The following is a 26369-nucleotide window of genomic DNA, read 5'->3' as shown; positions in this document are numbered from 1 at the left end:
TCTATTGTGATAGTTGATCGATTGTGTCTATTGTTGGATATCTACGAATCAATTCTTTATTCGAAATAAACACGACTTTAATAAATGACGCTGCAACGCGATTCACCACAAACGGCGCGATTTTTCGTTTCAACAGAAATTTACGATGCAAAATATTTACACATGACTGCGCAATGTTTCTTAAAAATATTGAGGAAAGTATTTCCGAAAATTGTCCTGGCATTGCATTCTGGTCTGGTTTAATAAGCTACACATTTAACAAATATGTCGTTCAACTGATGGTGTAATGTTAAGCAAAAATACTAGTTGTATTTGTCCATAACTAGTTGTATTTGTGCATCAGTTGAACGACATATTTGTTAAATATGCAACCTGGTGGACGAAAACGCCTGTTCAGCAAAGCTACATATTACTGACCAAATTAATATCTAATTTGTACATAAAAGGAGCCCTGTGTTTAAAATTTGCAGACAATATTTTTTAAGCGATACAAATATTTAAAAAAAATACGGTAGCCATTTGCCATATTCTAGCATTTAAAAATAGACAATAACATTTGGATGAAAGCTATGTAATATAGAAAGCCCGTTTTCAAAGTAATATCTTAATGCATTAATAATAATAAAATAATCATGATAATTATATTTGAAACACTGAACTTTCATCCTAAAAATAATTTCCAACTTTTACAATCTCAAACACGATGGCGTTTTGATGATGATGTTTACTTTTTCCTGTAGCAAAGCTATGTTTCGTAAAGTGGTTGTTGTTGTTGTTTCATTAGTAGCTTTTTAGCAATGAAAATGAATAATCAAAAGCTCAGCTATCAACTGCTTTTTTGTTAAATTTGTTTAATGTTGTTGAAATCGAAATGTAAGTTTGAAAATGCATGATCGTATTTTATTTTAGTCGATTTTGCCTGGAAAAGCTTAATGAGGAAATAAGATCAAATTTTTCTTATAATATGTTAAAGCTTACTTAGTTATGAATAAACAAGGGCTTTTAAGACTATATAACTGTTTGGTGAAGTACCTCTATAATTGTATTATTTAGTTCATTTTGTTGTCATTTTTCTTGTTTGTTTTTCATGATTATGTTATTAAATCTTTTTGTCTGTTATTTAAAAAATTTCAGGCAGCACGAAATGATAAAAAAAAATCCATCTTATTGATTTGTTTTTTAAATCTTGCTGGATTTTTTATATTAACTACTCAGTTGGAACTTTGTAATAATCGTGGTTACTTGTAGAGTTCCTTCTCGAGAAATCTCGAAAAAATCGAGTCTCGATTCTCGGGAAATGAATAAAAATTTCTCGAGAAAAATTACATCACGTGTCTTAAACAAAAAGTAAATGTGCGGACTGGGCACATAACTTTCTTATTTTGCTTCCGAAACAGCGATTTTTGACGTGCGTTGCCGCGAAACTTTCACCTTTCCCAGGTAGAAGTCACGCCTGGTTGCGTAAGATCTATAACAGTCGCTTCGTTTTTGGCTGATTTGCTAGTGAATCACTACTTGTGATTGCTACTAGAAGCGAAAAAACGTACAATCGGACATTTTTGAAACGAAAAAGTCGAGAAATAGAGGAACCCTAGTTACTTGTCTTTTCACTGCATCCAAATTGTATGAAAAAATTGCAGAATGCGGCTCCTAAAAAGAATCAAATATAAGATAAGTTGGGATGTTGACCAACTAATTGTAAATGTACAAAACAAAAAAATATCTTGATGAAAAAAATAATAATGTTTTCTTTTTTCGAATTAAATTTATATATAATATATTAGTTCTTCGAATAAGGTGTGATGTGCCTGATATGCCAAAGGCAGAATATGTATGCCATTACCAATTATTTGTTACTTGTTAAACCACAAAGCTTCATACTTCCGCAAAACCCACCGTAGAAAAATATGACAAAATACATTCAATAATTCACCTGAATAATTTTTATCGTTTTTTGCATGTTTCAGACATGTGATAGTATAAAATAAAATTAAGCATGTCTAAAAGTCATTTAAATCTGAAAGCTGTGTTTAACAAGGAAAGAACTTTTCGTCCGAAGAAGCGATTTGACCCTGGAACTGTTAAATTTGACTTACACAAAAAGGCTCAAGCAAGCTTAAGATCAGGTTAACAGATGTTTTTTTACATGTTTGTTTGTTTCCTTGTTGTTTTAATATTGTGAACATCTTTCCAGACGTTTCTCAAACTAGTTGTACAGATGGTTGTGGCAAATTGTGCTTTTGTGGATCAAAACTATGACTTAAAAGACATATCATAGTATTATTTACACATGGAGCTATTATGACAATGTTGTAATAACTCTTACATATACCTTAAATAGGTCTAATGAGAAATATAACTGCCCAAATAGACGTAAAAAGTGATGTGATTTATTGTTTTGGCAAGTTTAACTCATGCTTCAATGTTTTAACCTCAGCCTAATTAAGACAAAACTTAAAACCTAACTTATAATCAAATTTTAAAGCCAAACAAAGGGCTTAAGCCTAAAGTAAAAATCCAGAGTTTGCTTTTATTTTGTCTAGTTAATTTGCAACACACAAAATGTATGTGGTCAATTCACACTCTTATTCCATTAAAAGTTGAAAACACTTTAGACTATTTGATACAGAAGTAGTTAAGTGTGCCAATAGAACCCACTCTGTTCCTGTTTGTTTTTGTCTACAACACAAATATGTATTTATATATATCTGTTTATCTTTAATATGTATTGTGTTAGTGTGAATTGTCATCTGTTGACTTGATTGCAGGTTTGGACCTAAAGACAATTGTAGTGTTGCCAGAAGGAGAAGACCTTAATGACTGGATTGCAGTTCACGTAGTTGACTTTTTCAATCGCATCAACCTTATATATGGCACCGTATCAGACTTCTGTACAAACGAGGTCAGTGGCCCACTGTGAAACTCTACATCTCATTGAATGTGCTTGGCATGAAGGCAAAAAGTTACGAGGGCGATATATCACTTCCTGCTTGACTGTCTGTGTGCTGCCTTGCCCTTATATACATCTGTGTGCGTAGTTATTTTGGCCAACAGAGAGTGGTATCAACCATAGCCTTGTAACTGCATGCATAAGTATAACATGTAAATGCAATTATGGAATCTTTTAGTTTTGATTAAAACTGTAAAATGTGTGTCTCAAACATAATACATTTATACACATAAGATGTCCTTTATTTAAGTCTTTTTATACACATATGTTTCCATATGTTTTTCATGCTTGTCTGTTGGACTTCATTTTATGAAAACAATTTTAGCAAAGCAATTGCTACTGTATTTACCACAATTTGATACAAGATTTACAGTTAAAACCGGTGCTTATAAACTGTATGATATCATTGTTGAACTTTGATATTTATATTACATACACATTTTTGCTACACATAATAAACAATGTGCATGTTTGTTATAATTTAAGCTTTAAAACTAAGTCAAATTTATACTGTTCAAACATCAAGTCATATATATATGTACTTGAAAATGTACACCATATACCTAAAAATGTTTATTTTATATGAGTACATTTTAAATCCTTGATAATTGAAATTTTTAGTCTTGTCCGATAATGTCCGGAGGTCCACGATACGAATACAGGTGGCAGGACAATGGAAAATATAAGAAACCAACGAACCTTTCAGCATCAGAATATGTTGCTGAACTAATGCAGTGGATCGAACAACTGATTAATGATGAAGCGATGTTTCCCACAAAAGTTGGTGAGTAACCAGCTTTTCAATGGTAGCTAAGTTCTGCATTGGATGTTTTGTAAAGCAAAACAAAAAACAAAAAAAACTTAGCTTTTGTTTGTCATCATTTTTTTGACGATAACTTACCAACTATTTTGTGCAAATTCACCAAAAAAACTAGTTTCCCACATTTGTGCATTAACTAGTACTTTTGTGGCCTTGGCTTTTGTATTACACTTTTTGGTGTGGTATTGAACATTTCCTAGTATTTGGATCAATGTTTAGCAATGGTTGTGCTATGATTTTACATGTTGACATAATAATTCAATGTATTACATGATGTTGGTAACTGATGTATGTGCTTCATTAATCATCATGTCACTTGAAAGTCATGAGGTTGTTTTGTTGCCAAAAAGCCTAGTGTTTGGTGACCCCTGTTTTAAACATGGTTTGTAGACTGTAAATGTGGAAAAGAGAATTTTTGAAAGGGTTGTTTGTTTCAAAAAAACGTTACCACAAAACTTCACATGCTTCATTATGTATATTTTACCAAATAGTAACTACAAGTCCCTTTTTCTACAGGAACTCCATTTCCAAAGTCATTCCAGGGAACTTGCAAGAAAATCCTTACCCGCCTTCACCGTGTTTTTGTTCACGTCTACATTCACCACTTTGACAGAGTACATGTAAGTCCTAACCTTCCTCTTTGCACTTCCTTTTAGCCTGAGCTACCTGTTTACGCTGTTTTAACTACATACCATCAATCAATTTGCCAATTTTAATTATAATGGGTTTGTTTACAGTTGGTACAGTATCAAAATGTACAGATAGCTGCTCTTAAATAAGTTTGTTGTACTTTGGATTTAGGTAAATTGTAATACATTTATGACTTCCTGTTTATAACATGTTTAAACAAGATAATAACGTATAAACCATAACATGTTGCGGTAAAAGAAATGGGGTTAATTGATTTGTGCTGAAGAGGACACAATTAACTTTAAAGTTTTATTTTTTTTTTTATTTTTTTTTTGCAGCTGGTACATTACTAAATTTCATGATTACCTGCACGTTTGTGTCTACACCCCATTTTTTGGAAATGCTGAAAAAAAGCATGGTTTCGAATACAAAAAATCCCTAATCTAGTTTTTTAATTGCTATTGTCTACAAATTCTATAACAGTCATTATAAGAAAATATTTGTGTTTTTGGTGAATTTTTTTTTTGACCAGTCAATAAATTTACCTCAAACAGGTAAGTTTAGAGAAGACATATAAATTAGGTGTTTTGACAGGTGTGAGTGGTCTGTGCTCTACTTTAATCTGTTAATGTTTTCCCATTTAATTTAGTTTATAGTTTTATGGGCAACCCAGTTGAGACCAGGCCACTGTGTCAGTTGAGATAATGCATTTATATTGATTAAATGATTTCATTTGTTTTGGATTGCTGGGCAAGTGGGGTATAATTTTGTAAAGTCCATGAAAAGAGGCTGTGTTATGGTATTACTGCATCTTTACAATGCCTTTATATATACTTTTTGCATGAAAAAAATGGAGAATTGACATTGTAATTTAAACTATTACATCAGAGTTTACATTTCACTGTTGTGTTGTCAAGCATATTTGTATTAATATGAAGGATTCTGGGCCCCTTTCTTTAAGGGAACACATATTTGTCACAACCTACCATCACGTTTCAAAAATAGAAACAAAAACGTCTTTACAAAGTGAAAAAAATAACTGCTATGTGCTACATGAGTTAACATTTCGATTCTTGGAACAGTTTAAAACAATAAAAGCGGGCCTATACATTAAAAGTAGACATATACTGCTTCCTTACATACTTTTGACATCACACATTCTTTGTATCATTTTGCACAGTCATGTAACAATTACTAAAATAAATTGGTCATATTCCTTCAGATACCACTCTGCCATCGTTTGGTAAAACCTAGTAACTGCAATTTTTCAAGTTTTCGAGAAAAAGCACAAAACGCGTTTGATGTTGGTTAACATCCAAAAATATTTGTTTTGTCTACCTGTTTGGTGTTTTTCACAAACATGTTACAGTAAAAAATTTTTGACATACCTACAGTTCACGACATATTGTTAGTTTGTTTATTATCCATGAAAAAACGATATACTAGGTTTTACCGGATAAGAAATGCAAAACTAACTAAAATATAATTTGGAAAAGTCTAGGCTCAGAACAATAGATGGATTTTTTTTGCTTTATCACCTTCACAAATCAAACAGAAGCTTTTTATTTTTTTCATAAACTGTGTTATTACATTTAAGTCACCAATTTTCAAGCTGTTTGAAGAATGCTGGAGTACAAATGTTCAGTCAAAAACCTTTTATTAGCAATAGCAACATGCTAGTGCTGAGGACCAATAAAAAGTATATTTGTTCAACAACATCACAAGCACATGGCAAAGATGCTTTTACAAAACATGTCATCAACTTTTGTGAGTTCTTGATGTGGTTAACTTACCATTCTACAAAAGTCTAACATGAAAACATCAAGCAGTTTAACCATCAATTGATTGACACCCAAAAAGATGCTTTTACATAACAAATAAAAACATATAACATCTAGAAAGGTAGCTTCTTTATGTATATTTTATTTACAGATTTACTAAACACATGTCATTTTTTCTTACAACAGCATGTTGTCGCAAAACTGGTAAATATAGTTTGTTAAACTACAAAATCTAGTTTCATTGTTTGTTTAATATGGCTACCACACAAGGAAAGTTAATCTTGGACCTTTTAAAGAAAGAAAAAAAAGAATAAAGCTCCATGCAGCTTTCAGTAATTTTGGAAAAAAGGCTTGTTTGCCTTAAAAAGGTTTTGTCAATATATATTCTTTTTTCATTGTTAAATTGTCATGTATTTACAAAACTAGTCAAAAAGAGAGGAAAAATACACTATCAATCCAGATTTGCACCATTTAGTATATTCAGTAATAAACAATCTGTTTTTATTCCCAAATTTGTTTGTATAAAACATTTTGCAAACTGTGAGCTTGGCACCACAGCAACCAGGCAGTTCAGACAGCAGCAGGATATCTTTGCTCCAACATTGCAGTTTTATGAATAGTGCCCTTCATGAATTTCCTTCTTCCAGCAAAGTCCTGCGACCAGCAGTTTTTATAATATTTTTAGACATGAAAACTTATCAATATTAATAAAACATTGGAATGGTTAACTTTGAGATGAGCAAACTTAAATGATTATGTTTATCTGTTCGTGAACATTTATATTTTATAAGCTAAAAATCATCATTAACCTTTAACAACATAAATTAACATCATGCAAGGTTTCAAGCGTGAAAGAAAAATACCTTTAATAGGTTCAGCATGTAAACTTTCAAGCTTAGATGAAATTATAACATATGGATTTTCTTTGGTTAAACTATCTGAATCTTGGTCCAGTGGCACAATTCTTCCTAACCAAGAACTGTCATTTTGGAGCTGAAATAGTTTTGAATCCTGATCATTTGATGAGTTAAATGATGCTCAGTAGTCATGTCAGATAAGACTACAAATGACAACAACTACTCACGTTCTGATTAATATCATCCACACTTGCGGTTTTAATTTCAACACAATAACCTGTTTCTTAGTCTGATTCTGAGCCAAATCTATGTGTTATTTTTTGCTTATGGCTATGATGCTGAAATCAAAGTGTACTTACATGAACTATAATATTTCAAACTTTTATTCTCTTGGACATTAACAATGTGTTTCTCATCTCAACTTAAATTTCTACCTTAATGCCTTCAGAAGTATAACCTGGCAAGCAAGTTTCTTAATCCAAACTACCTGGAAACTGGAGCTTCATTCTTTGTTTTTCTTTGAAGGGCCAAGATTAGTTTTCCTCTTGTGGTAGCCATATTAAACAAACACGGAAACTGGATGGTATAGTTACAGCTAAACAAACTTAAAATACCGGTATTTACTTAGTAGCAAACAAAACTAAATCACAACGCCAATAGATATGTAAACAAGGCGACAACACGCAGCTGTCAGAAAAAAGTTGTCACGTGACGAACTCGACCGTCATGATTGGTCAAACAGCAATACTAGGTTTTGCCAAATACTTTTAGCGTTGTGTTTCACTTACTAGGTTTTTTTAACCGTAAATATATCAATAACTATACATCTTTCAAATTCCAAATTTTAACACAGAAAACTAGCCAACATTAAGTAACCATTCCACTAAAAAAACGCATTTTGAAAAATATGTCGCTTACTAGGTTTTTCCAAAAGACGGCAGCACTATTTTGTCTGTAGTGTTTGGACAGACAAAATTTGCATTGATACCACTGTTTCAAAATTGCATTTGAACAGTATAGTTGCAAACCTTGTGTTTGACCTGTCCACAGAGTTTTGTATGAAATCAAGCAAAATATACTTTTTAGGCCTATAACTGTTATGTATTATATATTTGATGCAGTGGTGGGATAAAAATTTTTTGTCAGACGGTTCTATCACAAAATTCATATTTTTCAGCCGGTTCTGTTGCAAAAAGTCTATTGACAGTAACCAGTAATGCTAACCGGTTCGCTGATCTCAAAAATTTCGTGAGACGGTTCCATAGAACCGGTGCGAACCGGCTGAATCCCACCACTGATTAGATGTGCCAGTTTATTAGGTTGGTCCCAACTTTCGTTTGTTTTGCAACTCACAGTAGTCCTAAGACCATGTTTTTAGCCAGGACCCATGGAGTGTAGGTGCTCACCATAATTGCACTAATCTATAGACAACAGCAGAAAATACAGCTGAACTTATACACCTTCAAATTGAAATTCTTTTGGGCTTTCTTGTGTAACATAGCTTTTGACCTTAATATTTATGGGTCCCCTTCCCTGAAGGGGACACATATTGATTTTACTCGAAATGTTTTTGTTTTTTTTCTTTTGTTTTCTTTTTGTTTTCTTCCCAAAGTTTGTCCGACTCGTTTTTCCATCAAATGTTTGATGGATTTGGCTGAAATTTACACAGATGGTAGATATAGTTATGTAGATGTGCATCCCACTTTGTTTTTGTTGGTAACCCCAGTATTTACCCCGCTAGCCCCCTAAAATGGGTATTTTTCCCCCGAAGTTTGTCCGACTCGTTTTTCCATCAAATGTTTGATGGATTTGGCTGAAATTTACACAGATGGTAGATATAGTTATGTAGATGTGCATCCCACTTTGTTTTTGTTGATAACCCCAGTATTTACCCCACTAACCCCCTAAAATGGGTGAGTTTTTAAACAGTGTCAGAATTGGCTGAAATTTGGATTTCTTGTATAGTATGCCATTTATAGGTGTCGATTGTTGTGTTTAACCCTGTAGTCCTAACATTTACCCCACAAGCCCCTAAAGTGTAAAACGTATTTGTATGTTACTGGGCACCACAAACGAAAGATTTCTTTGGAGCAATAGTGTTACAAGGGCAACCAGTTGTATGTTGCTCGTTGGTGAGTTGCTTGGTGGCCGTTTTTGCGCCATGGCAGTTAGGGGCTTGTTAACAGCCCTATGACGTCAGAAACATTAACGGTTGTTGCTCAAAACACCTCTAGTGGTCGAAATGTTAAACATTGGCGGATTGGTCTGAAAATTTGCAGTACTATTGATTGAGTCATTGTGGTTTTTATATATTTTTTAGTTTGTGTGTCGAACCCAATTAGTTACCCTACTAGCCCCCTAAAATGGGTCAGTTTTTTAAAACGTTGAATAGGACAACAATATCTGGGGTTAATCTAATTTTATAGTTTGTATTCTACATAGTATTATTATTTAAGCCCAGTGCCGATCACTCTGTTTTACCTTACAACACCCGACTTTCTCATGGTTATCTCTTGAATTGCATTATTTTCAACTTTGCATGTGTGGGGACCCATGAGTTTTTGCCTGCATAAACGACTAAAGTTATAAAAGAAGATGGCTAATATGGGACCCAATACAAAATAAGCATAGGAAATATATTTATGTTTTAAAATGGGTTATAGTGTATATGCAAGGGCAATATGTGCTAAGCCACCCTTCTAGTTACCATCTAAATTTGTGTTTAGCAGAGGACCACACACTCTGAGTATTACATTAGGACATCCACAGACTATCGAAGGTTGAGGACCACTGTCCTAGACCAGTGTTCACCCACCTATGGGTCGTGGCCCAAAGTTGGTCGCCTGTTTTTGTGACAATTAGAGCATCTATTTTTTGAATTCGTTTCATAGTGTTTTTATATTTCCCAAGGCTTATATTGTTGCCCAATAATAATTTTATGACAAGTTGATAAATGGTTAAAAACTTGATAATGGTTAAATTTTTAAGTTATGTGTTAGCTTAACTGTTAAGCATTTATTGCTCTAGCTCTTCTGGTTAATTGGAAAAGTTTGGTTGAAAAAACGAAAGTTATTTGTTTGATTTTTTTGGTTTTCAAAAAGCTTACCTGATTTACAGACAAAAATACAACCAAAATAGTAAGAATGCATGTCCATGAGTCACGAGAAACCACAAAATAAAATTTAGATGGGAACCACTGTCCTAGACCTTTTCGCAGTGATTCTGAAAATAGAGATATACATTAGATAAAATAGTTATTATGGGTCCCCTTCCCTGAAGGGGACACACATTGTTTTTGTCCGTATTTTTTGGATTCACCCATTTTACCCCTTAAACCCCAAAATAATAAGTTTTAGGCCAAAAATACAAGCCCTAATGTGCTGAAATGTTAAACAATTGTTTGCAGTAGGTTGTTCGTTCAGTATTTAAAATTTTGCCTTAATCGGCCAAATAGTTACTTTTACAGACCATAATATGTGTACACTGTCAGACAGATAGAAGTTTCTCAAGGGAGTAATTCACTTGTTAAGATTAAGGCGGGTGAATACAGCGGGAGTGCTCAGCTTTTACGAGACAGTCGTGTTGGTGATTAGAAATCAACTGTTTTTGCGCAGCTATGCTATGTTGTTTTATTAAGTTATCAAGCACATTTTCAGTTGTGGAAAATTGTGTTTAAAAACTGACCTTGAACGACAATATCAAGGTCAAAGCATGAGATTAAATTAAAAGTATTTTTCCCGTTCTTATTTACTGTTTTTTTTTGTAATTATATGACAATAATGATGCAAAAAGAATACGGACAAAACTTTTAAAGTTGGGTTATTGCTAAAGTTGGTTAAGTTTTTTCTTAAGAATCTAAAAATAACCAGGACGTTTGTTTACCGTAAATCCGCACATGTGGGGACCCATTAGTTTTTGCTTGCAAAAACAATCATATGTGTAGATCAAATGATGTGTATAGTAAATTGGTAAATATCGTATAGAACAGGGGTGTCAAACTCGTGGGGTTCGTGGGCCACATAGCAGTTTGGCAATTATGCCGAGGGCCGCATGTGATTTTTAATCTAGTTCTGTACACTTAAATAACCTTTTCGCTACTTTGGCCGCATCGCAGATCCCAATTTCACCAACAGCCGCCAATTACCTGGTTTTTATTTTAAACTTACAGATGTAAAGTAATAGGTTAAAATCACATATATACCAACTATATTGACGCGCCAAAAGCCCAGATTAATAACAGTGTTAATATCAGTTTTAATTGTTTATTACCGCATAATCTCTATTGTGACGCTAGTGCTTCCCGTTTTTCCGCATTGTTTGCACACAATAGGCGTACAAAAAATCTGACGCATATGGCTACTAGGCTAGTAATGCTGTTTTCAGTACCACAAAATCTGTTTGGAATAGTTATAATTTAAAATATTTGGCAAAAGAGTTTTAATTGCGTCACGACCGCCAGTACAAATATTTTAATGAACATGTTTACGGCCGCACAAATATCTGACAAAATAATACAATTGTTGTTGAGTGTTCGTGGGCCGCATTGGAGGGCTTTGTGGGCCGCATGCGGCCCGCGGGCCGCAAGTTTGACACCCCTGGTATAGAATATATAAAATGGAAGTATATCAGAAAGCCACCTTTCTAGTTTTCAAGTTCTATTTTGCTTTTCAGAGTATGGGGGCTGAAGCACATATCAATGCCTGTTACAAACATTTCTATTATTTTGTGCGCAATTTTAACTTGGTCGATAGAAGGGAACTTGAACCCCTGGTAAGTTATTTTCAATGAGGGCTTTCGACTTGTTTGACTTAGTTAAGTCTGATAAAATAAATTCAAACTCTTAAAACACAAATCGGGATTCTGCCACATTGTGTCAATTAACTCCAAATCAACCATGGTAAAGAAACATGTTTAGTTTGGAGATTAGATTTGACAAAATGTAAAACTAAGCTAAATGAAACAGGCCTTGGACCTGTTCTACAAAAAAATGCAAGTTTATGTTCAAATTTTAAGAAAAATACTTAAGTTTGCAATTCCAAGTCCAATGCCCTGTTTTAAGATCAATAAGGTGTTAATGCCATTTAAACCTTGACTTTGAAATCACTTTTTTTTCTGACAAAATTTTACTTCATTTCCAGAAAGAAATGCAGATGACAATTTGTCACAGTTGAATTTCTTAAAAATCATTCTCCACTAAGCGAAAAATGTCATGACGCACAACAGGAGGGCATCTTATATTGTCAATGGTCGATTTTTGTGCTGTCGCTGTATGTGTAGCAATGGACATTCTTGAAACTAACCCTTAAAGCCTGTGTTTGTAGTAATTAACATATTTATGCTTAAACCTGTGAAAGATTACAGCTTTCGTTAATTGATTTTTTTTACAGTGATCAAATTTTGGAAATTTGTAAAAGCTATGATTTTTATTTTTGTTCATGTGATTTTTGTAAGTTACTGATCGGTCAGATTACACAACATTTCCTATAATTTTAGAGACCAGCTGTATTGATTTATCACAGTACTGTATCAAGAAAGTAAAAATTCAGCCCATAAAGATAAACATTAATCTTCATCAAAATGTTATTGCTTGGTGTTTTCACCTTAGTTCAAATTCCCACTCTTTTACACCATACATCCCTCACAACTGGTCATTAAGGTCTCCATGTTCCATTTACTACATGTGCACTGTTTTTGTTGCATTTTATCTCGGTGTGTGTATTTTCTAGCAGACCACCTTTTAATTAAGTATGTTTAAAAGTGTTTATTTGTCCAAAATACCCAGTTGGGCAAATTTTAATGCTTGAAATTGGTGTAACGAAATTTTAGTGCATCATCAAAAGCACCATGCTTCAAGTATTAGAGAAAATTTGAAACCGTTTTTACACATCTTGTAAACATAAAAATGCGCATTGATGACTCATTTGACACAGTGGTTCCCAACCTTTTTCAATGAATTCATATCTTTTACAATTTGAAATATTTCCATTCCACCCTAGAATGCTACAAAGTACATGCTAAACCATACAAAAGTCATTCAATATTGGGTCTTTTATCAACTTAACAAGTTATATTCACAGAGTTTAAGTGTCTATTTACAAACCACATGTAAAAATTAAAGTAAATTCCTCCCCTGGTTTGGAACCACTGGATTAACATTTCTGCTCATTCTAAAGTGATGCCTATTTAAAACCTAGCTGCCAGTGTTCCACTTTTTGTCTGAATTATCTTAAGGTTACATGACAAGCAATATTTACTACCAAACCCTACCAATCCCAACCATGACATTGTGAATATTTCCCCCATAAACTAGTTTGTTCCTTACTGGCATTAGACAAAGAAAGCAAATATGAATATTCCAAACATACCTGCATTCCATTCTGTTATTTTGCACTGTTTTAACTGCTGCCTATTGTTGGAACAAAGTTTTGATTCCTTTAGGGCACAACTATGACTTATTGTATGGATAGAAATTGTGAAAGAGTGTTTTTAACACATTTTACTGATTTCTACATCTGATATTGTCATTCTGTGTCTGTGCCTTTACAGAATTTTTGTGTCTGCAGTTTGATTCACTTCTTATTGTCTTGTTTCTCCTTGTATCATGCATCACATGGTCCATAATAAATCAAGTCGACAAACTAGCTACAATTACATGAAAACTAGCTAAATTTTCGTCATATTTTTATGCCGTACCTCAATAGCTACTGGGTAAATTGAACGTAATTTTTAGCATACTATTTTTAGATAAAGCTTCTGAGCAAATAATTTCACTATAGTAGCATATAAGGGCTTATTCTTTTTTTACCAGATGACTTAGGTTTACTTCTGCTGAAGAAAACGTCAGCACCTATCTCATATGTCTTTCTTGGGGACATTTTTATTGGGTACAGCTACGATTTAATTCAATTGTATTCTTCATTTTTCAGGAAACAGTTAATACAGACACCATTTTAGGTAGACCACTTTGATACCACATTATTGTGTTACATCATGAGTGTTTTGATTGTGTATGTTGAGATTATTAGGGTTCGTGTTTTTTTCAAACCGTCCCACTTCTTTCAAACATTGTGTTTTCAGAAACATGTAAATAAAAAAAATCCTGCAACAATTGTTTGCCAAAAGTGAGTTTCTTTGTTATTTTACACAGTTAGAAGACATCAGAAACTTAATTCAGTTTTATTTAAACTTAAATGTGCATCATTTGGTGTGCTGTGGTGGGTATGTAGCAGAGGTCACCAACTACAGCCCGATAGGATAACCTAACCTGACTGGTTCCACCAATGTAGCCCCCCAGTCTTGATGCCCTAATGTGCCAACCTCACCCTCTGATGTGAGTCACTGCCACATAACGCTTATAGTGACGATGTAGCTGCAGCGCGTTTACCATCCATCCACTAGCTGTGCCCTCACCATTGTCGCGTTTCATAACGTCCAAGACAGGAACTCGGCCGAATGGTCCAGCGCGCCTGACCCATATGCAGACATAAAAATTAAAAACCCTGATCGGGATTCGTCCCCGAAGTGTCCTGGGTTCGAACACCGTGAAAAAAAGCGTTTTCCTAATCGTACTTGAATCAGGTATAGCCAGGGTTGCCATTGTGGGGGGCGGCCGTTATCATGGCCCGTCGAAGCTGTAGACTGAGGCCAGTGTGTTCGTACTGCCCAGTGTAACTCCAGTCCAGTGTGTAGAGTGCAGAATGTGTAGAGTGGTGTAGAGTTTACTCCAGTGTGTTTGAGTGTGTTTTATTTAACGAAACGGAAACCGTATATAGCGCAAAACAAATCACTTTTGCAGGCACGCGGCTGGTTTTCTGACTCCGTAACAAAGGAAATTGCGGCGGCCTAATCCCCAACATACAAACACAAACAACTATCAAATTTAGGACAAACAAAAATACGCTATAGGACTACATTTTTTAGATTTATTTCTACTTTTAGCACGAATATTGACTCGTAGTTGTTGAAAATAAGACAAAATAAGGACTCAAGTCAAAAACAAGGACATTTTTTCTAAGGCATAGTCCTTCAAAATAAAGACAAATCTTAGAAAAAGGGCGGTATGGCAACCCTGGGTATAGCAGAATAGTGCTCTTGTACCACATAAAATACTCCGACGTACCACTTATGGTATACGTGTACCACAGGTTAAGAACTACTGCTAAAGCCATTGAGTACATGACGAGGTTTATTATATGAAATGGTAACTTTACTAGACAAAACTATGTCATCGTAGTATTTTAACATCTCATTGAGTCCACCCAATCGAATGCTCTGGGTTAAATCAAATAAACTGGTTGACAAGTGACGCACGAACAAATAAATCCTCGACATAGGCTAAACAAAATGAAACGCTTCTTTAATACCGAATAAAGGTTTATTGTACAGTAGAAGAATATAAACATTTAATCTACAACATTTGCAGGTAAATTTGTTGGAATGATTAGATTAGTAAGTTATTATTTATACTGTGTCGATATGTTTTCTTTCGCTAAATGAGCATATACACGCTGTTATAGGGACAATATGGCGAATACTGCAGAGCAGGGGTCACCAAACTACGGCTCGCGGGCCATATAACAAGTGTTTTTTCTCGTTGAACATCATAAAAATTCAAAGTGTAGCCTTATCTTACGAAGTTTTACAAGTATATTGTCGTGCCAAACTATTCAATTCATTTCAACATGGTTCTTTATGGTGGACACTTTTCGAATCTCTTTGAGGTTTTCTTTAAAAAAATTTGGGGGATGTTCTTTGACATCGTCATGGGAAATAAGTTTGATCGGTTTTCCTGGTTTTCTGTCCTTCGCAATTTCTTCCTCGCCTCGAAGAAACACGAGATCACGAATTCCAAACAGAGCTGCTCTTGCGGCCGCGCCGTACGTGGAATCGTGAATCCGGACTTCGTCAATTCCCCAATCAAGAAAATCCTGAAAATGTAGCCGAAGTGTTTTGTTGTTTTAATAAAGGTGCGCATATTTATACAGTACCAACAAAATTTAGATTTAAAAAACAATTAAAAAAAATTAGATTCAAATTTGACTACCTTGGAAAAGTATTTCGTAGTAAATTTAGGATGTATGTGAAGCATGTAGTTGTTACTCAAATCATAACTGGATTCTGCGATAGATTCGTGTTCAATCCACACGTTCGGTCGTTGCATTGAAGTTTCCTCAATGTGGATTGGAAGATCTTTGCGGCTTAAAGCCAAGTCTCTTGGTCTTATGCATGAGTAGTATTGCCTAGGTTCAGTGAACTACAAAACAAACTTATTGGCAAAATTTGCTAAAAGATTGAATTACATACTTGCCTCGGAAATTTCTGTTAATTCGTTTGAAAGCACTTGAGGGAAAGCGGCGTTCGGTTCGGTCAAAAATGCTCCGTTGTCTAAATTTTAAGCTCAATGATTGATCCGGGATTAGAAACAATCATAAGCCACCGGAAGAAATTAATCGCTAAACATCCCTAAATATTCTACTTGAATATTCACTGCGATGCCGCTGCGAATGCAACATCTAAATACACATAAATATATTAAAAAGTACGAATGGCTTCATTTCAAATAAATTGACATGAGGTTTATTATAGGCCTACCATACGTCCTCTTTTTGGAGGACATGTCCTGCTTTTTAACGAAAAGCAAGTTGTCCTCCAATAAGGACAATAAAAAATACCCAAATGTCCTCCTTTTTGAATTTTCTGTATTTACTAAATGGCTAAATAACAATTGCGACTTTAAAACGGCCAAACAGTGCTAGTTGTGGTTATTGTTAATTAAAATTCATTTTATAGTAAGTTAAACTTCATCCAAACTGGACAATAATAATTGACTGCATGAAATTCGTCAAATATCTTGTACCTTTATTTTCTTTGGGCACAAAAGTAACTGTTAATATTTTTTGTCGGCAATTTGTCCTCCTTTTTTGGTGATGAAAACATGGTTGGCCTATAGTTTATGATCGTCTACATTGCATCTATTTTTCAGTTGGAAGTATTAGTATTGGTATTAATTAGTAATGTAGATAATGCAATCAGTTTTGTACGTGGTTTGTTAGCAAAATGTAAGCCTATATATTAAAATATAAACACATACTTAAGCTTCTCAGACCATCAAATCCAATTGTAAAAGGATATTGACGGAGAGGATCCAATGACTTAACAACAATGACGTCAGAGTCGAGATAAATTCCTCCGTGTTTCAGAAGAATTTGTAACCTAGATTGAAAGTCATTTACGTCATTCAGTCAAAATGCATAAGTTGTAAACACAAGGGGAACCTATAATCACCGGACCTGTTTTCCGATAGGCCCAATTGATTTTCAAATGGGATTAGGCGAAAATTGCAAATCAGCAATGGCCGCAAGCTTAAATGTACAAGTGATACGAGAATCAGCAGTCTTACAGACTGGCCTGAGTGTCTGCCGTAAGTAGAATACTGTCGCCTATTGGCTACATGTTTCAAGCATCTAAAATTAGTGAACGAAGTACCTTATGATATTAGTTTGCATAAGTACGTCTGTAACTTGCTTTCCATTCATTAATGTAGAAACTTCGAACTTTCGTGTTTCGAGACAAGGAATTTGAGCAACCAAATTCAACCACAATTCTCCTTGTGGAACGACATCGTTGATGTGAAATATAATCTTATCTGGTTTCTGTTCGAAAAATCACCAAGTTTGATATTTGCTTTAATAGTTTATGTAATATAAAGATGTGTTTCGGTACAAACAAATCAACGAATAGAAATAACAACTTACGTGGTTAGTAGCAACTGAAAGAATAGAGATATACTGATAAATCTTCAACGGTCCATTCCCAATCCAAATGTAATGAACAATGTTTGGAACGAGGCCTGTACAGTCAAAATGTGAAGCGATTTGGGTTTTTTAACACAGGTACACAAAAGTTGAAATAAAAAAGTTCTCCGCGTCGTTAGTCGAAATAAAATTGTTAAAGCTTTAACTTTGACAAATCGAAGCTTAACGTTATCATTTTTTACCTTCAGTGTTATTTCGGCAGATGGGAGTTTGAAAAGGTAGAGAATCACAAATAATGTGAGTTTCAGCGTTGGCCGGTTTTACACAGTTCGGTGAGTTTCGGAATATTTTTGTTCCCGATTGTTGCCGATCGTCAATATTCTACAACAGAATACGTCACATTTATGCATATTTTCATTAGTTAAAGCTCAATACTGTCTAAAATAATCATATATTTATTGCTCTCACCTCAAAATTTGTTGCAACTCTCAAAATGTTTGTCCTTCGAAACACAAACAAATAAAATGCGAAAAATCCCAAAAAGATTATAATTAGCTTAGATTTTTTTACAAATTGGAACATTTTGCCTTTTACCGATTCCAGTTATGCTGCGATGATAAACAGTTTAATAAGGAACAGAGAATCTAAAAGGCAAATAAAAGCACATATCAATGAAAATGATTTTGAGACGAGTCAATGAAAATGATTTTGAGACGAATATTTTGCTTGTTGAAAGGAAACACTGCGACACGATTTTTTAAGTTAAAAAAATAACTGTTCAAAAAAATCCACCAAACCCACAAAAACACCGGTGCATCTAAATACAGGATCGCTTGGTGCATTATTAACACAGCTTGGTTCATCTTTATTTCACTTGGTACACCTTTGTATCACTTAGTGCATCTTAATACACTTTTGTGCATATTTATATCGTTTGGTTCACCCTTTTATCGCTCGGTGCAACTTTATTTTGCTTGGTGCACCTGTATAATCCAAGTGGTATAAATGTGCAACAAGCGATATAAGGGTTTACCAAGTAATATAAACGCGCACAATGCGAAATAAAGGTGCAACAAGCGATAATAAGGTGAACCAAGCGGTATAAATGTAGACCAAGCGATTTAAATGTGCACCAAGTGATCTTAAGGTGCGCCAAGTGGTATAACGGTGCGCCAAGCTGTGTTAATAATGCACCAAGCGATCCAAGTGATCCAAGCGATCCTGTATACTTTGGATGCACCCTAAAAACACTAACTGTTGCAGACTAAATGTTAATACCCAGGGGTCGCCAACCTTTACTACACAAAGAGCCACTCGGACCAGTTTCATACAGTAAAAAACACTGGGAGCCACAAAGCCGTTTTAAAATTTGAAATGTAATGCCACTGCAAAAACGTTTTTGTCTCATGACACTCGATTTTTTGTTGTTACCTAGTGTCTCATTGCATATTAGGTAAACCAGCGGTTCTCAAACTGGGATCCACGGTCCTTTTGCGGTCCGTGAGGCAATTTTGGGGGGACCGCGAAAAGGTTGAAGTAATTCTATGATCTTATTTAGCGTCAGTTTGTGCCAAATCTACTGTCTCTATTGCTAAACAGTAGCCTTTATTGCATGACAACTAACAAAAATGCAATTGTTCCCGCACAATCGTAATGTTTTTGTCTTGTCTGTGATGTCACAAGCATCTTTGAAACATTATTATTCGCAGTTTTGCATAACTAGCTAAAATCCTGCAACCAACTTTCGTTTTTTCTGAAATACACATTCAAGCTTAAAGGACCGCGAGCCCTTGAAATAATGCCAAAGGGACCGTTTTGAAAAAATAAAGAAAAAGTTTGAGAACCACTGAGGTAAACTATACAGCTAGTTAGCAGAAAAGCAAATTTATCTCCTCATGCACGTAGCGTTGAACGTCCTGTTTTCGCTGAATTTTATTCCTTTGTTTAACACGTTTGATACATAACTATTAACAAACAGCTATTGCACACACACTGCGAACAAAAAACAGTATTGTCTCATATTGCATATTTATCTGCGCGCCGCCAGTTTGCCTCTTTCAGACTTTTGGTGGTATAGAGATGGGGTTGCAGGTAACTACAACAAGCGAGTACAGTTATGGTATTGCACTGCAATTTTCATGTTCGACTTTTGTGCACGGCATACTCGTCACATAATTTGTAATCAAATTAACAGTACAATATTTGGTAAATTCAAAAACTGTGCCGCATCAGATCGGGATCAAAGAGCCGCATGCGTCTCCGGAGCCACTGGTTGGCGACCCATGCACTAAACCAGGGGTGTCCAACTCGAACACACCGTCGTGCCATATTTGGTTTTAAAATATACTCGTGTGCCAACGTTACTTTTTCCAAAACCATGTCTTCTCGTTAAACGTCTTAACGGTACGGGTTCAAATCCGAATACTCGGCCAATACCCATTAAATAGTTGGAAAAAAAGTATGTCTTCAAATACGAGTAAACTTTTTTTATAATACTCCAGACACAAGATACAAATAGTTTGCAACGGGGCTTAAGTTTTGTCAAAAAATGAAGAATTTAATTAATGGGTTTTAACTACTGATCATCTTTGCTGAAAAGATGAACATAAATTCATAACTGGGATCAGCCCTGAAGCGTCTATGCAGACCAGCGATCACGGCACACTCATATATAAATCACAGATTTTTCTAGCCTACGCCTTGCCATATGGTGGTGAATGCTTGGTGACCGACTGATTCGGTATAGCGCCTTCAATGGGCCTGGCGTACTATGATTCATCTTTGCTGAAGTTAGAAAAAGAGGCCAAGAAGTATCAATAAAAACAAAATTAATTGTGTGACAAATCCTAATGTTGACCATCTCATGCAAATGTGCAAAAGCTTGTGTGCCATTTTCAAACGCTCTGCGTGCCACTTTTGGCACGCGTGCCACGTGTTGGACACCCCTGCACTAAACTAAGCTGCTGTTCTAATTAAACAATAGATTACCATTTCATTGTGTTTGGTTGATTTCCGAGATTTGCTCATTGTTCGTATTGTGTGTGCGCGAACTAGTTGAGTGTGTGTGTAATGTGTATTGTACAGTCTATCAGTGGCGGCTCGTGCCTAAAATATGTGGGGGTGCTGCTCCAAATTTTAGCCTTTATTGAACATATATAAGTTGGCAATATATAGAAAAGCTACATTCCTAGTTTTCTAGCCATTTTTGTGTGTAAAAAAAAACAAGTAACACAAATCTTAATTAGCAACTCCACTGTGACGCAATTTTTGTTACGCAATAATGCACACTAGTGTAACAGCAGACGGTATCATTCAAAATCCATAGAAAACACAAGTTGTCGCACGAACTGGATTGCAGTGTTTCGGATCATGGGGATGAAAATGGAGCGAAATTAGCGCGATTTTTGCATTGCGCCTCATGGAGCCGATTAATAAAATGATTAATTTGGATACCTTTGCAGTGTTTAATTTTGCAAATTCTGCCAAATTTTGAATGAAAATATAACTACGCTTAACTTATAATGTTTAAATGATACTGATGAACAAGAGATAGAGTTTAATCAAGTTTTAACGGGTAAATTTTGCAGTAGATATACATGTAGTCTACTTAAGTCCCAAAAGTTTAAAAGATTGTCATGTATATTCATCTAAAATTGGAACAAATAGTTTGACTATGTTCCTCTAACGTCAGAAAAGTGGTGACGTAATAGTGACGTCATTGTGTACATATGTATTTTGATATTAAAAGCTTTTGACAGTGCCTTATATGGTATTGTACAATCTTTTACTCTGCTTATGATTTTTGTATCATTTAATTGACACTTTTCAGTCATAAATATTTTGTTTGCATCATTTAAGGACTATATATCATGTTTATTACAAGAATTACCATGTGAAACACAACAGCAAATCCCTTTAAAGACAGTATGAACAAATACAACTAAAATTGTTACATGCAACAACCAATAGAAAACAAAATTGGAAAAGATTCTTCAACTTATCCACCTGGACAGCATGAAAGCAAAGATTTGTTTTGTAAAAATTTAATTTCCATTATGGCATTTTTATTTGTTTATTTTAGTCTCAGCTGATACTTCCCAGTTCTCATAATACATGTTATATGAGGATATCATGAATAAAAATTTTCCAAGTGATTCTATTAAGGACATAAATTAACATGCAAGGATTATCTGCAATTTTCAAACCTTGTTTTTTTATAAAAAAAGCTGTTTTCAATAAATCGAAAAAGTCACAACTTTAGCAAGAACACCGCATTGTATGATATGGCTGTTGGTAGCTTCATAAACGGAAACACAGTAGTTACAAAAAGTCCAAAGCATCCATTGTCAGTGTACTAAATGTTAGAAAAATTACATTAACCAATTAAAACAAAAACAATGTATTTTGATTTTTTGTTGTGTTATGCATCATTATTTTATGTCAATAATTGTGTCTGTTTTAATCAAATTTATGAAATCAGAAAATACAAAATAAAACACTGCCATGTATGTTTCCCTTTCTTTGTCTTCATGCCTGTTGGTATTGTGAGCCAGGTGCCATCTATCCAACCAGGTTTGGTATGATGAAAAGCTGAAGATGTTTCTTCTTTGGTAAGGATACTTTAAAATCAATGTCTTGTTCATTTTAAAGCCCAATCAGCCAACAGTTTCCTCATTATTAAGGTGAACTTAACTGGCCACTTTTTTTAGTTTTTCACCATTTTAAGCTGCAAGTTTATGTGCACACTTAGTTATCTTATCATAGAACTGTTAAACGTATTGTTACTTTTCATAGGTTTGCACTTTCCTTTTTCAAGGAGCTAAAAATACAAATAGTTTGAAAAGTATAATTTTGACAATTCAAACTGCTTTGGTTAACACTTTTTAATTTTTTAAATATCTGTGCAGACAACATTTTTATTGCTTAAAACTGTCGGGATTATTCATATTTACTACATTTTATCATCAAGATTAGTTTTTTAAAACAATATTTTCACAAATTTGCTAGCAAACGAACATTTTCGACAAACTAGTGCCAATAAAAGAGCTTTCCTGCAAAGATTGCGCGTTGCCTAGCAACCAATGACGTCACTTTTACGTCACATTCAAATTTTCTTGTCAGCAAGGCACTTTAGAAATAAAAAATATTTGGGCGTTAAAGCAGGTTTTTGAAAAAAAACATCAAAAACCCTATCCTTTGCGTTGTTAAAAGCGTGCAAAGTCGCCCCATTTCATGCTCCATGAATTCTCGTGCGACAACTTGTGTTTAATAGAGAGACTTTGGTATCATTTGTGTATTTTGTTTACTTGCACAGCGACGGGCCAAACACAATAACATACAGTAATAAAGTGACACAAAAACACACGTGACACAGACTCGAAACGAAGCGGTTGCAAATACGGTAAAATACAACAAAAATATTAAAAAAAGTAATAGTAAATATAGTTATAAATGAGTCGAAAAAGGTCGAAGTATTTGAGTTTTAGATGACACTTCACAGATTATTGTCACACAAAAAAACTAGCCATACAACTTTTTATTGGTATCATAACTGACAAATTTAACAACCACATTACATTTGTGTCATAATTTGTTTATTTAAACATGTTTTCTTTGAATTTTTGTGTACAGACTATTAACTGTCTTTCAGTTTCTTAACTGCTATACTTGCAGCTTTGTTGCTGGCAAATAGCTTATAATTCCTTTTTTTTAAGTGCAAAACTCCTTCAAGCTTTAAAATGTACAACACTCTCACTTAAATATAAAGCATATTAATAAACCTTGTGCTTCCTTTTTACAACCAAATGAATAAAGTTATAGTTTGGGCGTGATAATTGATAGCTTCTTCCTTGATTCCAAATGACAACTAAGAAACTGTTTTTCTATTTAGTACTATAAGCACTGCAAGTCTTTTGGAAATAATGGTGTTCCTAAGAAAAGTTTGCATCCTTTTCAGTGTTAAAAAGAACTGTTTTGCCTTTGAAGGACTCATGGAAACAGCAAAAAAGGATTTTTCATACCAGTAATTTCACTTGTCACAACATCATCTAGATTATTTTCAAAGTAATCACGAACATCAGATCTACAGAAACATTTCAATTTCAGTAACTAGCTTTTCTTTGTCAACAATAGGATGTGCTTGGTGGTCACTACTATCTTGTCTGTAGAATGTTCATTCCTAAGAAACACTTCCTGTGAAGCAATTTAGCAGCTACTGTTTAGACCAGGGGTTCTTAAACTGGGGGGCGTGAAGGGTTCGCAAGGGGGGCGCAGCACAATCTGGCTGCAAAGTTTTCACTTGCAAACAATTGTAAGTTAATGCATAGGAATTATGTCGGCACTGATTTCGAACTTATTGTTTAAAGTAAACGCTTCATTACTCTGAAATGGATGTCCAGTACTAACCAAACTTTTCTACGTTGCGGGCCGGATACGTTTAATACTAATTCGCGCGTGCCGCATAGTTTACATGCCCTAGTGCCGTCTTCTCAAGCTTAGCCCACGAGACTATTTTTATAGGGGCGCCAAGATTTTTTTTTTGGTCTTTTTAAAAACCAATTTAAAATCTGTTAAATTGTATAGTTAGTCTCATCTTACAAGGAATGTTTGTATATTACGTCACAAGTAACACAACATAAGGCAATTGTTTGCGCACAATTAACACTTTTTGTTTTGTATGTGACGTAATAGACTGGCTTTGGATCAATCCTGGGCGTTGCAATCCTATGAAAGTCGGTAATATTAATTTTACATATCGTAACAGTAAACTTAAGGAGTAGATTAATTTTTGACAGTAACAAAGTTATCAATACGTTTTGGCAAACCTAAAAGATCGGATCGCGGGCCGTAGTTTAGTGACCCCTGTACTATATAGTCGGCTGCACATTCTTTATTTGTTCGCAATTTCTCATTAGAGATTGCCTTGGCTTTGAGTGAATCAACAATTTCTGGGCAACATATGCGTAGTTTACAAGAATACTGGCACTGTGGCTCAGTGCCCGCACAAAAAAAAAACTTTTTTTCGCAACTTATCAGTGTTGAAGTGGCTTTTTCTAACGTTCGGAACTAACTTGACAGTAGCTTAAGGCGGACCTACGATGTATGTTGTTTTCAAAAAACAAGACAAGCATCATTAGTGCTAACGGTTTTTAGGGGGGCGTGAGAATAAATAAATAGTGTCAGGTAGGGCACGACCGAAAAAGTTTAAGAACCCCTGGTTTAGACAAACAGTACATGTCCATTAGATCAATACACATGATTGCACTTGGTTCAAATACTGTCCACATGGTGTGTTAAGAAACCAAAACCTTAAATTGTCATCACTCAGGTATTTCAAAATTCCTGTTGCTTCTGCAATTGTTTGTTCTGCATTTCATATTGCCTGAATTTCAGTGAGGCATTTAACTTCACAGTCACAAATTTATTTTTTCTTTGGTAGCATTAAAAAACTAAAACTTAGTCTTTTTTGTTGTTGCTTATTCCTGCATGATATTGGAGTAGCAAATGTTTTATCCCATATTTTCTCAAAACTTTTTAATTCAGTTATTTATTATAAGGTTAATCGTGACTTTTCAAGGTGTTAGATGAACTTTTTCTTCAAGGTGTTAGATACACTAATTTAATTCAATGATAACTGCAAAAACTGAAACCCACTTCATCTTAAAAAGTCATGACTAACAGTCAAACAACAAATTTAAAGATTACAAAATAATTATTTAACTGTACTCACTGTCGAACTTAAAAAATACAGTACACGGGTTTGGCTTTGGAGCTCACTGACGCGAAGCAGACAACACAACTAGCGCTACGTCACGGGAGGGGCTGCGCGAGCCACAGCCTCCTCTCGCCTATTTCGCCCGGCATGCAGCTTTTCCAAGTGCGCATGCGCACAACTGCAAACGTCATGAAACGTCACGAAACTGGAGCTGCAGCTCCGCCATAGATAACTTATTATTATTATTATTTAAAATATTTTTTTTTTAAACAATGCAAAATTTTGATTATTTTTATTTTAATAAAATGCCGATTAATGCCACAAAAATTATTCTTAGTATACACTGATCAAACATAAAAACTATATGTAAAGATTGTTTTGTTTCACAACTTGGAACAGGAATGTCAAGTAAAAATACTGGGGGTGCTGCAGCTCCGCAGCCCCCTCGCACGAGCCGCCCCTGCAGTCTATACACAATCACATAGGTATGTTACATTTTCCATTTACTAACCAACGAATTGAAAAAAAACTTACGTGGTTAGTAGCAACTGAAAGAATAGAGATATACTGATAAATCTTCAACGGTCCATTGCCAATCCAAATGTAGTTTAATAATTTTGAACAGCACTTCTGACATTTTAACGCAGCAACGCCCAAATGTGCAATGACACGATAATTATGTAATTATCACTTTTTTGTTGCGTAACAATTGCAATTTTGGCACCACATTATGTCGATTATCTGATTTTGGCACCACATTATGTCGATTATCTGATTTTGGCACCACATTATGTCGATTATCTGATTTTGGCACCACATTATGTCGATTATCTGATTTTGGCACCACATTATGTCGATTATCT

The 26369-nt window shown here is 34.6% G+C and overlaps 2 protein-coding genes and 2 long non-coding RNA genes across 4 annotated transcripts; 1 reads left to right on the top strand and 3 right to left on the bottom strand.

Annotated features, from left to right (window-relative positions):
- The first annotated feature begins 1948 nt into the window (after positions 1-1948).
- On the top strand, positions 1949-14146 carry LOC145223191 (MOB kinase activator 3C-like). The gene is made up of 6 exons (XM_080089564.1): positions 1949-2126; positions 2769-2902; positions 3572-3734; positions 4287-4390; positions 11710-11808; positions 12177-14146. Exons 1-6 carry the CDS (start codon positions 1997-1999, stop codon positions 12207-12209), a joined length of 663 nt encoding a protein of 220 aa, XP_079945690.1. The 5' UTR covers positions 1949-1996; the 3' UTR covers positions 12210-14146.
- LOC145223192 (uncharacterized) lies at positions 6041-7517 on the bottom strand. Its single transcript, XR_013859423.1, has 2 exons — positions 7045-7517; positions 6041-6835 (listed from the first exon to the last, which is right to left on the bottom strand). It is a non-coding gene; the product is annotated as an uncharacterized LOC145223192 (long non-coding RNA).
- An 800-nt stretch (positions 14147-14946) lies between the features above and the next one.
- Positions 14947-18851, bottom strand: LOC145225114 (uncharacterized). The gene is made up of 8 exons (XM_080091760.1): positions 18261-18851; positions 18035-18173; positions 17793-17887; positions 17524-17690; positions 17129-17250; positions 16346-16422; positions 16082-16291; positions 14947-15965 (listed from the first exon to the last, which is right to left on the bottom strand). The coding sequence occupies exons 1-8, from the start codon at positions 18372-18374 to the stop codon at positions 15705-15707; spliced, it is 1185 nt and encodes a 394-aa protein (XP_079947886.1). The 5' UTR covers positions 18375-18851; the 3' UTR covers positions 14947-15704.
- Positions 18852-25287: 6436 nt separating this feature from the next.
- LOC145225041 (uncharacterized) lies at positions 25288-26216 on the bottom strand. Its single transcript, XR_013859794.1, has 2 exons — positions 26041-26216; positions 25288-25973 (listed from the first exon to the last, which is right to left on the bottom strand). It is a non-coding gene; the product is annotated as an uncharacterized LOC145225041 (long non-coding RNA).
- Positions 26217-26369: the final 153 nt, after the last annotated feature.

This window comes from Phallusia mammillata, chromosome 4, assembly GCF_965637545.1.
Source record: "Phallusia mammillata chromosome 4, kaPhaMamm4.hap1.1, whole genome shotgun sequence".
Taxonomy (NCBI): Eukaryota; Metazoa; Chordata; class Ascidiacea; order Phlebobranchia; family Ascidiidae; genus Phallusia; species Phallusia mammillata.
Note: the sequence above shows the minus strand (reverse complement) of the source record. Positions and strands in the feature narration are given on the sequence as shown.